A 12,693-nucleotide genomic window follows, 5' to 3' on the forward strand; every position below is an offset into this window, starting at 1 on the left:
TACACATAACAAGCATAACCCCCAAAAAACAACAACAACAACAACCCCCCCCCCCCCCCCGCCCCGCAAAAAGACAAACAAACAAACAAAAACAAACAAAGCAAAAACAGAGAAAACAAAAGCAGAGAAGGGACCAAACAAAACAAAAAGAAAAACAAATAGATAAGGTATAAATGAGATTTAAAAAAAAACCAAAACATTATAATGTGGCTTCGCTCAGTTCACTTCAGACTCAGGAAGTAAAGTAATGGTGTCCACCAGCAAGAGAAATGATTTCCAGATTTTGTTAAATTGTTAAAATAGAACCTTTTAGAGAGAATCTAAGTTTTTCCAACTTTAAGTTAAAGAGTACATCTCTCACCCAATGATCATGAGTTGGGGGGTGGGGAAGCTTCCACTTCAACAGAACAAGCCTCCGAGCTAGTAAAGTGGTAAAGGCTTGGGCCTGTTTGAGGGGGCCAGATAAGTTCAAGTTGGGAGGAATGCCAAAAATTGCAGAGAGTGGGTTAGGAATTGTTCAGTGTATTAATTCATAGTGGTATAACTCTGCATGCCAGTTGGGTGACCTAAATCTTTTATTAATTAGACTCCATATTTGACTTGTAACATTTAATATGTAAAGTTTAGGTATATTAATTTTCAGCCATGCATGTACATCTATTCATGCAAATTGGCTAGTTCAATCACAGTCTTAGAGTGCTGGCTACAGAGCATCAAACAATCCAGCTCTGACTTGCAATCATATTTTGGCTTTTTCAAATGAGCTGGAAAGTCTTTTCTCTATCAGGTCTTAACCAAAACTGCATGGTGTTGAAAGCCAGCTGGTGATTTAATAATGGCATTAGCTACATAGCTTTGTAATTGGATGTACAGTATGATAAGTTGGAGTCATGTGCAGCGTTCAAACTGGAAACATTAAAACCAATAATGTCATGTCCTGCATTAGGAAGGTTATATGGAGTAACCTTTCTAATGGCATTTAGAATGATTTAGTGTCTGATGAAAGAGGGTGGTCTGCCTCTTATCTCATTAGAGAACATTAAGGTCCAATAAATGCCTTCAAATTTATATATTTAAAGAATATTTTGATGAAAAAAGCACTTTGTAAACAGAATCTCTTTAAGAATAATGTGTATATTTATTAATGACAAGGTTTTTCTCTCGTGACCTTTGACCTTAATTTGGAAGGGCATTCAACTGTACAAATCATACACAAAGATGTATCTGTAGTATCCCATGTTTTTTGCAATTATCATTCATTACTTACTTTAGGAATGGGGGTTTTTTTTTTCGTATTTTAAAATCGTGCACTTCAGTGGTAAATGGTGGTGTGTGGTTTTTTTTATTTACTGCATTATCAACCACTCTATTTTTAAGCACATTAACACAGAAGGTTTACTTGATCTGTCTTAGTTGTAATTTGTGCGAGGATCAAACGTGCTTCGGGATGATGTTTTGTTTATTTGCTGTAGAACTATCTGATTCTTTAAATCGATATTTGCAGTACAAAGTAAAAAGCATCAAAATCACTCTGATGCACTGATAAACATGGGGTACAGTGAAGTTCCACAGCAGTCATGTTTCTTGAGTATAGAAGAAGTAAGCGATAGTTAGAGAGGAAGCAAAAAAGTTAAAAGCCACAAAATGCCCTCGATTAATGGACACAAACCTTGTAAGACAATGGAATTATGCAAGTTTTTATAGGTGATCCCAAGGCCTGTCAGCACTGCAGGGTAGCAGCATGTCTTCTGGACATGAACTCGTAATAAATACTGTAGGATTGCTAAAATACTGTAGGATCTTAAATGGTCAGCAGAAGTCAACAATTGGTCAACAAACATAAAATGAACCTATTCCCCCAGGTTCACTGGATGCTGAATATAGATTTGCACGGTGAATAAGGCAGCGCAGTCAAGTGACCTTTCATTAGGACAAGAGCATATCAGAAAATGAGAGAAACTAAATTACTACGTTCCATTAGCACTCACGAGGACGCCTGCAGTTTAAGGGATCACGAGAATGAAGTGCAGCAACTAAATTATACTGTTATTGACGGCGAATCGCTGTGAATAAGTCTGTCTCTCCCTGGCTGACTGTCACACCTCACTTCTCTCTCTGATGGCTGAGATTAAGTCACAAATTAAATCTCTGCTGTGTCATATGAAATGCATCAGACTTGTTTCAGAGCATTATTTTACTTGTGACAGCAGAAATGAGTCATAAATCAAGCAACTATTGCAAAAACTCAAGGAGAACCAACACACATTATTTTAATGATAGTAATAGCTTCCCCTTTGAGGCTCTGTCAGGATCTGGTGGACAACTCTGCCAAGTCAAACATGGAAAGCTACCTGCTGTGACGACCCCTTGTGACAAGAGGGCAGCTGAAAGTAGCTTTTTACTAATAACTTATACATACTTTAGAAATACTGATAAGTTATATAACTGTTACTTTCACACAATTTAGCATCATGGCTACCCAATTTATAAAGCTAATTAACTTGACAACCAAACTATGTTAAGTAAATGAGTTGCAAGCCCATGTGTGTGTCGGTCTGGGTTAAAGTCCACTGATGCATGTCTCATGACATCCCATGCATGCACAGAGGTACTGTAGCATCTCATGATCTGTGCTGAACTTTGACCAAATGGATGGGTGGGAAATGATAGAAAGGCTCTGAAGTGTGTGCACGCGTGTGTGTGTGCGTGTGTTACAACCCCCGCTCTCATTAATGCTTAGACATCACTATCACCGCGACAGACCCCTTTCACTATCAGTGTTTGGGTTCAAAGGAAGAGGCAACGATCGAGAGGATTAGACAGGGTGATGTGACAAAAATAGATTCTGTTTAAAGAAAGGTTAAAAATTACATTTGGACGCTGCTATTTTAGGTTACACCATATTGGGAAATTGATAAATCAGAGTATCAGTCTTGAAATTTGCTACAATGCAGAATTACATTAAGAATAATAGTTTCAATACAACAAAACATATCAAGAGTGGACCAACATAAAGAAAGCTACTCTTTCTTTATGTTTTAATTTCCTCATATTTTGACATTGAATGTTTTTTCACTTGTATTCAGTCCTTGTACCTGACCTTTTTTTATAGATAAATAATAATACATTTTATTTTCAGGCTCCTTTTGAGGCACTCAGTGACATCTTAAAAGCAATTAAATATCAAAATCACAACATGCATAAAATAAGAGATGTAAAACATCATCGAATGAAATAGTCAACAATATAAAAATCAAAAAGAGTAGCAGGTCAAGATTTAAAGGATTAGATTGTTAAGCCACTTAACAATGACTGTCAGGGACCAAGCAGTAAAGCATAAAGTACACAGGTGTTTAATTCAAAAAAGGGGCTTTATTGACCCAAACATATGAAAAGCCATTTAACAAAGACAAAACTTAAACAGGCAGAACAATAAAAGAGGTCAACTCAATAGACTAAACTCAAGATAATAACTAACAAAACCTCAAACAAACATAAGATAAACTGGGGGAACTTAAATACTGGTTTAGCTAAACCAAATGGCACACACGGGGGAAAACAAAATGGCTGCCATATAACCAACTAATACGAAACAATTAAACAAACATGAAACACCCCCCAGGCAAGGAAGCATGTGGTTGTATCCAATTAGGCTGTCAGTGATACTTCAGCTCTCCCAGCCCTTTGCCAGACAGGAGAAGCCAAACCCCCGGTAACATGTGTGGCATGCCATCACAATGACCTATGAATTTTTTACACCACTCTGAATTTAAGCATAGGTATTATTAATCTCTTGATCTCTTCCACAGCATGTCTTTGGTCTTGTCTTCCTTTCCTCACGTCCAACCGGTTACAGGAGATGGGCGCCCCTCCTTGAGTCTGGCTCTGCCGGAGGTTTCTTCCTGTTAAAAGGGAGTTTTTCCTTCCCACTGTCGCCAAGTGTTTGCTCATAGGGGATCATCTGATTTTGGGGCTTTTCTCTCTATTATTGTAGAGTGTTTGCCTTACAATATAAACCACCTTGAGGCAACTGTTGTTGTGATTTAATAATAATGGATTGCATTTATATAGCGCTTTTCGGGACCCTCAAAGCACTTTACAATTCCACTGTTCATTCACTCTCACAGTCACACACTGGTGGAGGTAAGCTACAGTTGTAGCAGACTGACAGAGGCGAGGCTGCCATATCGCGCAATTGGTCCCTCTGGCCAGGGAGATGAAGTGTCTTGCCCAAGGACACAACGACCAAAACAGATCGAACCGGCAACCTTCCGGTTACAAGATGAGCTTCCCAAGCCCCTGAACCACGGTCGCCCCAAATTTGGATCTATAAAAATACAATTAAATTGAATGAATCAGTGTTTTGTCTAAACATAATAAACAAAGAACCAGTAGCGGGCCTAAAACACTATCTAAAGTAGAGGGACTGTATTTTAAAGTCATGCACAAATTTTATATACACAATATTAAAAGTACATTGTTGTTCAAAAGTCTTGAGCCAAGCCTCATTTCTTCATGTTTTATGAGGAAAATGGGAAATACGTGCAGCAATCAAAAATGTGCAAGCATACCTGAAAATAGAGTATATGAGGCAAAAACAGAGTTCTGACAATTAAAACAACATTTGGTGTGACCACAGGTTTTCCTGTCATTTTTCATGTCAAGCTTTTGGCAAATACCTTGAAATTGTATTTTTGCACCTTGTTGGTGTACAAATGTATATTTATTTCTATTTCATGTCAGTGGAATTGGGTTACATTTGGCTTTTTCATAGATTCAACTAAAGAAAAAGAAACATCTAGAGATACCGTTTGAAATTGGATCTTTGGTTAGCTTTCTTTTATGTGTAGACACAACACTGGTCCATCCCTTGAGCTATGTACCTTTGTATGGTTGAAAGATTCATAGGTCAGTAGTAAGTGGCTTCATAAACAAATACATTCCTCTGAAGATGGTCAGCTACAAGGAATAGATTGAGAAAGAGCGATAAAAAAAAACAGCCAGTCTAAAGAAAACCTTTTAAAGTCATAAAGCCTGAAAAATTATTGCTCAGGACCACTTAAAATGTGCAAGAAAATCTGACTCCTTTAAGCAAACTATAAAGAAATGGGGGGTGGCTCAGCAATTTTGCATCATACTGGTATTTATATGCTCACTTAGGTTTTCCAAAGCACTAACTTGAGAATGAATATAGGGAAGTAGGGAAAACAACTTTTTCTTTATAAAAGTAGAAGGAGCAGCACAAATTTTAGATACTTAACAATAAAAGTAGTCTACCTCAGAATTATTTTTTGCAGGTGTCAAATGGCTATTTTTAGGTGTTGTTTCTGGAGCAAATGTTGAATTTCTTTGGTTGCGCCACATCTTCATCCCATTTCCACAGGTTGGTTTAGCTTTCAAGATTCAGCTACAAAACTGAACAAGCCATTTTGACTGTTACTCATATATTTTATCATGACACGCAAGCCTAGAGTCCATAAATCAAATTTACCCATGTTTTTCCAAGGCCCCCCTCAAAACCCCTGTGGAACCTTTAAAATTTCCGTGGAACGAAATTTTGGAATAACAGCGCCACCACCGGTGGACCAGGGAACAATCTGAGAGGGTTAACTAAATGCTGCCACCTAACGGTTTTATTCTGACATAGTTTAATACAGATGTTTCCAGGACGAGATTAATAACTGTTCCGTCATTGAAATCAAACAAGTAATGATAGTTTAAAAGGAAAACGAAAGGAAAACGAAACTGAAACACTTTAATAAAAAGTACATTCAGAACTTGTATTGTTGGAACTGTAGAGCATTTAGCCTGGTTTTCTAATCGATAAAACGGTGTGTGCCATAACAAAATGCTCGGAATATATATCCCTTTCGTTTTAAGTTTCTTTGTGCTGCTGAGTAACTTTGAGTTAATAAACAAAATACATTATATACACTATCTTTATCATCAAAAATTTCAGCAGTCCCACTTTTACTTACTCACTCTGACAACATATTCCATCTATCCCTATTTTGATACTATGTCCCCGAACATGTATGTAAACATGTAGCACTAAAACATTGCTAATGACGATGAAGGCACCATTGTGTCACGTGACTAATCCACAGCTGAGGGATACCGAAGTAGGCTTGCCCGTTGCTAGTCAGTTAGCCTCGTTAGCTGACTCCAGTGATCCTGGCAGCCGTGTATTTTCCGCACTAAAAAAAGAGAAAATTACCCCAGTGATTTGCACTACCAGCCATGGAGAGGATGCAACGCACACGATCGTCTTCTGTATCCCCTTCTATCGTCAGCTTCTGTTTAGACGTCAATGTCATAGTTTGTAGCTAGAGCTGTCCAGTTAGCTCAGCTAGCTTGTGTCTGGCCAACGCAGGGCCAAGGCCAGCCGAGAAAAGGCAGGCCGTCGGGTGAGTATATTTACGGTACAGCCTGTTTGTGTTTTTGACCACAGCGATGGGACTTTCTATACAAGTATCATATCCCAGCTTGTTCGCTGGCCTCTGGTTATGTTCTGTACACGTACGTTGCTTTATTAAATAAATTAGCTTTCGTCGGCGCTGCATGTTAGCGTTACTGTATCGGGGATATGGACATGTACGGCATAATTAATGTCAGCTGGGAAATTTTAAGCAACTCAGTCATGTACCAGAAATAGAGTCGGATTTTGATCTAGCCTTTGATGTGTAACGTGTCGATAACAGTACTAAGTCATCACGGTAACATCAGGAAGCTTGCTTTGTGCACCTTTAAATACACGAGTATATTGGCACACTGTCTTTTGTGATTTGTCTTTAGTCTTTTTTTAAGGCAGCTACATAAGATTGCGTTGTTGACTATATCACATTGCACGACTATTGCAGGGACAGGTATGGGTAACACACGGCCACCCTGATCCCACTCCTAGTGTCCTTAAGGTCTATCTAAAATGTATATCTACACCGCAGTGTGCTTCCCTCAGAGTTTGTTGAAGCCAGTTACTAGTTATTAAGAGACATCATTTTTTGGAGTAAAATATTCAAACGTTTTTTCAGGGCTGCAACTCACATCAGAACCTAATATGTCACGTGTGGCACTTTTTGAAAACCATATGACATTTGTTATGTGTAAGTTGAAGCTGGGTTAATATTACAATGTAATTCGTTTGATGAGAAAAAACAAAAAATCCATAAACATCTGAAAATTTAACAATATTAACAAGTTTAAAAACTACCAAAATGTATATAGAGAGAAATAAAAAATTTGAAAAGTCATAAATATGTAAACAATTTTCTGTTTAAATGTGTTCATAGGGTGGTGGTTTGTGGTATGCTGTGTTATTGTACATGAGAAAAAGTGACAGGTTAAAGTATTACAGTATTTCTGATTATTCTGTATTTTAACATTGCATTTTTTATTACACTATTATAACATGTTTTTGTATGTATGAAGTCTTAATACTAAAACGAAAAACCAAGGAAATACTTTTTAGAATCATTTTTGTTATCAATAATTGATGGGATAATATCACTAGAATTCATAGGCCTGCTTTGAATCAGAATAGCTGTAAAGCTTGGCAGGCCACTTTGAATGAATGATGAATTGAATTAAAAGTAGCCAACCTTGGTCATAAATAAAGTATACAGCAGCCTAATAGCTTTAAATATAGTACAAGCTTTTATGTCATTCCTTTATTTTTTAAAAAGGTTTTTATGTAATTTTGGCTAAAGTCCAGCTGCAGATCAAGAATACCAGTGAGCAGTGTTGGCAGTGAAAGCTGACATTTATGTGCATTTATATGTGCATGTATTCATGCTAACCATCACTATTCCTATTCGGGAAAATTAAGAGCATAAAGTAATAATCCAAGTCAACCATACTTTGTGTCTTCATCTTTTCCAGCATCCACTAGGCGGTAGCTTTGTAGGTGGAGGAGAAGAAGTGGAGTTGGACATCACCTTTTGGATCAGAGCTCCTTTCAAATTCGCCTCCGCCTTCATCTGCGTCACTGTCACCTTCAGCTGACTATGTCTTCGTCAGGCTGCTGTCACCTACCCGGCTCCCTTTGTGATTATTCTGGCACTGCCGAATCCGATGCCTCCAAGGATTCCGAGGAGACTGACTCCACCGCGCAGGCCCAGTACATTGCCAAGGTTACGGCTAAAGATGGCCGCCCACTCTCCACCGTGGTCAAAGCGGTGAGCTCACAGAGGTAAGGGAGGGAGAAACACGCATGGTAGCCAAATAAATGTAGCGTAATTAAACTGTGTATATGTTATTGTTACTTTTCTGTCTTCAATGCTCTGCTGTCTCTCGCGCAGCGACGTGGGTATGTGTCGGATTTGTCACGAGGGAGCTGGAGGAGAGACGCTGCTCTCGCCCTGTGACTGTACTGGTACTCTGGGTAAAGTGCATAAAAGCTGCTTGGAGAAGTGGCTGTCATCCTCCAACACCAGCTACTGTGAACTTTGTCACACTGAGTTCACTATTGAACGGCGACCACAGCCACTCACTCAGGTTAGAAAAGTTTTACTGTGTGAATTCATTTCTCTACTTTATGGTTTTTTTTTATAAAAAGCGGTTAGTGTGTGGGTTTATTCTGGGCGCTCCGGTTGCCTCCCACTGTCCACAAACGCTTGTTAGGTTAATTGGTGATTCTGAATTGACTGTATGGCTCAGTGCGAGCATGAATGGCTGTTTGTTTCTTTGTATGAGACCTGTGATTGACTGGGTGTATCCCACCTCTTCCCTAATGTCAGGTGGGATAGGCTCCAACCTCGGTTCAGTAAGAGGCTAACGAGATGGACGGCCATGAGCTTTGTCTAAAGCAAGGAGATTATTTCTTCTTTTGCCTTGTACTGATATTTTCAGCTTTGTAAGCATTTGGAAGATTTCATTTATGCCATTAAGTATCTGTGCCAGCAAGTAACATGTTTAGCAAGTGGGATCATTTGCGTGTACTGAGGATTGTTTTGCTTGACCTTGTGTGAATAGTGTTCGGTTAGAATACTCTTTTTATGGCTTTATTAATTACTTCATGCAGGCAGCTCACTCCTCTTTAAAGCTCATTCTTGTTTTTATAATCTAAGACACATCAGTTAATCATTTAATGTGCTCGATTCAGGCGTATCATCGACCTCCCCATTTTGGTCTTTTGCAGTGGCTGAAGGACCCGGGCCCTCGCAGTGAGAAGCGCACTCTGCTCTGCGACATGGCCTGTTTCCTTCTTATCACACCCCTGGCAGCTATCTCCGGCTGGCTGTGTCTGAGGGGCGCACAGGACCACCTGCAGCTGAAGAGCAGACTCGAAGCTGTTGGCCTTATTGCCCTCACCATCGCCCTCTTCACTATCTACATCCTTTGGACACTGGTAACCAATTGCAGAATGTTTTTTTTTGGGGGGGGGTAGATCCAAGTGTTTATAAGGTAGTTTAGAAATCAAAGCCCCTTTTTTAATAGTTTCGATATTTAAAGCTTTGATTTTCAGTTATGATACCAAGACAAGCACACGTCCAGGTAATTGTTCTTACCTTGATTATTGTAGACATTACAGTATCGTTTCTGGGTACAGCTTCAGTCAGTTGTGGAGACATGTGAAGGCATGTGGAGTATATTGTGGCCTGGAGCAGTTTATTTGAGTGTTGGAACAGAAACAGAACGCCTGCACATACATGCATAGCTGACTGCGAATACTGACAATAAGTTGGCTTTATTCTACACCTTTCGTTAGCTGGAGTTTTTAACAGGGTCTAGAACTGGGCTTTGGTAAACTAAATGGCTTTTTTTTTTTTGAAGTGTTTTCCTTTTATCGTTATTGAAAATGTAAACTGACTGTGAAAGCTCGGCCTTTCTACTCAGGTTTCAGTTCCCTGTCGTGCAGTAGTTGCTGTGCAGCATCTGTACTACTCTCTCAGATATCTTTGTGCTAATTTTATTGATATCTGTCTTTCTGTCCTTTGTTACCTCTTGTCTCGCCCCCTCCCTTTTTCTTTTCATTCACTCTCAGGTGTCATTTCGGTATCACTGTCAGTTGTACTCGGAGTGGAGGAGGACCAATCAGAAAGTGCGCCTGCTAATGCCCGACATGAAAGGGGCACACACTACCCAACGCTCGGTGCCAACCAAGTCGACCAAGAAAATGACTGACGAGACCATCGTATGAGTGCTGAGCAGGGGCAAGTGGAATATTTAAAATAGAGCCCGCTGAAGCACTCTCTAAAAACAAAATTAATCATATTAATGAACTTTTGCACTTCATATGGACCATTCTGAGGGAAGAACTGCTTTTTTTCCTCCCCCTTCTGTTTTCTTTATTAAAGCACTTGATGTAAACTACTATGGTATTGGCTAGCCACAAAAGTGGTTTTGAACTTTTTGAACTCATTCAGGAGTCGTTGTTGATGAAAACGAACAGTGCCAGGATGCGAATGCCTGGACACATGGAAAATGGACTAATCAGCCGGACTTTAAGTCATTGTCACAAACTTATGAAATACTAAGACACAAGCTAATGTAGCAGAATATAACTGATTCAGCATGCTACTACAGTATAATATGAAACATATTCACTACCTATAATTCCCCCAAGCCCCTTCACCACGTATTTAGCTGTTTTGGAACAATGGGCAAGCAATAGCCTGGCGGAGGATAATAATCTAAAAAAAAACAAAAAAACATTTTTTGACAAACTCTGTGAATAATCTTTTCTTTTGTTCTGCTTTTAACAAGTAGGGAGCGACATTTGTTCATACCACTGTCCTTGTCTATAATCTGAACCCTTCTTCATTTTTCCAGGAAAATCTTTTTTCTTTGTTCTTTTTTTCCATTGCTGTCTGAAGAGTGGAAACCAAATCACCTTCCTGTTGATGCAGGTCTCGTGTATTAATCACACTTGTCACGGGGGCCAGTGAGCATTGTAGTATATGGGATAACACTAACTCCAGCTGGTGGATGGCAGTGCAGTAACGTACAGGACACGAGTGTTGAAGGTGTGGAATCATGTTTACATTTTAATCGGATTATGTTTCTTCTACTGTCATAAAAGTGCATTAGCAAACAGCCCTGCTCCACTTGTAAATGCACCATTCATCAATTGAGCTGCCTAGCAACGACCAGTAGTAATGTCTTACATCACAAGTGATGCAATTTTAAAAAGAGCAGAATATAGCTTTGGGAAACGTGACATTAATGGATTAAAAACACAGGTGTACCAGAGCAGACTGGTGCTTCGTAAAGGTCCACAAAGGCAAGCGTGTTCTGAGATGTCAGTCGATATATGCAGCATTTGTTAGACAAAGTATTTTGTGTTATTGTAGTCTTCCTGCTGCAGTCCCCTGGAAAATTGGGTTATTGTGCAATAAAACATGAGGGACTCCTGGACTCGGATGTGGGTGATCTTTGTGCTCTCTTTTCTTTTTCTTATTCCACAGAGAAGATGACTGAATAAACTGTGAGTTATACCACAATCTAAAAATGAACCGATCTCCTGTTTAATATGTTTGTGTTGGGAAATTGTGCATGTGCATTTTGTACAGTGAATGTAACCAATGATCGAAAGTACATTTACTGAAGTACTGTCTGAAGCATATATACTTCCTTTTTAGGCTATATTGTACTTCGCTATATTTCAGAAAGGAAGTTCACTGAACCTGTTTTTCATGCCATAGTTAGGGTTTGACCTTAAACACATGGTTTTAAATATATTTATTTGCCAAGTAATACAGTCGTGGTTCCCAACCTGTCTTTAGACACCCCCTCACCACCACCAAATAAAGAAGTGTTTAGCTGTTTTTCAGACTGAAAATGAGTTAGTGGTTACCTTAAATAGCGATTTCCTCTTTTAGCTACTCAGATGACACAATTTAAATAACTCTTTCAGACCTGTGTACACCCAGTGTACACTTATTTTTACTTCAATTCAATTTTATTTACGCATATAGTAAAAAGCCTTTCCTATTGTACAGCCAAGACCTTACAATAATACCCGACGTTCTTGGATCACTTTCCCGTTGCCTTTAGAACTGTGTTAATTCAGTGTTAACTCTTCATGGCATAAAGTCAACATGTAGGCTTATTTTGTTAATCATTTGGTACCAAGGCCCCAAGTGTCCCAAGAAAATATCCCCACAACATTACACCTACAACACCAGCCTGAACTGTTGATCTGAGGAATGATGGATCCATACTTCCATGTTGTTTTCCCTGGCATCTGTATGTCACAGCACAAATTGAAAGTCAAGATTTTTCCTGCTGTTTTTTTCTGCTGTTGTCCAATTTTGGTGAGCCCGTCCTAATTTTAATCTAAATTTCCTGTTTTTATCTGACAGCAATGGCACCTGGTGGGCTCATCTGCCACTACTAGGTTGGACATGCTGCGTGTTTAGAAATGCTCTTCTGCATACTTTGTAAGATGTGTTTATTTGAGTTACTGTTGCCTTCTGACTGTTTTCCTCTGACCTCAACAAGACATTTTCTTCCAGAGAACTGCCACTTATTGGATATCTATCTAGAGATAAATAGTCGCGTGGGAGAATCCCAGTAGATCAGCAGATTCTGAAATACTCAGACTGGCCTGTTTGGCACCAAAAACTACCTTTCTTCACTAATTCTGATGCTTAGGTTGGATTTCAGCAGGTCATCCTGACAATTCTCTAAATCACAGGTAGGCAACTCCAGGCCTCGAGTGCTGGTGTCCTGCAGGTTTTAGATGTGTCCTTG

The 12,693-nt window shown here is 39.2% G+C and overlaps 1 protein-coding gene across 1 annotated transcript; it reads left to right on the plus strand.

Moving 5' to 3' along the window:
• Window positions 1–6,082: 6,082 nt before the first annotated feature.
• LOC113011160 (E3 ubiquitin-protein ligase MARCH2-like) lies at window positions 6,083–11,453 on the plus strand. Its single transcript, XM_026150567.1, has 5 exons — window positions 6,083–6,407; window positions 7,879–8,188; window positions 8,298–8,493; window positions 9,137–9,346; window positions 9,983–11,453. Exons 2-5 carry the CDS (start codon window positions 8,004–8,006, stop codon window positions 10,136–10,138), a joined length of 747 nt encoding a protein of 248 aa, XP_026006352.1. The 5' UTR covers window positions 6,083–6,407; window positions 7,879–8,003; the 3' UTR covers window positions 10,139–11,453.
• Window positions 11,454–12,693: the final 1,240 nt, after the last annotated feature.

Source organism: Astatotilapia calliptera, chromosome 18 (assembly GCF_900246225.1).
Source record: "Astatotilapia calliptera chromosome 18, fAstCal1.2, whole genome shotgun sequence".
Taxonomy (NCBI): Eukaryota; Metazoa; Chordata; class Actinopteri; order Cichliformes; family Cichlidae; genus Astatotilapia; species Astatotilapia calliptera.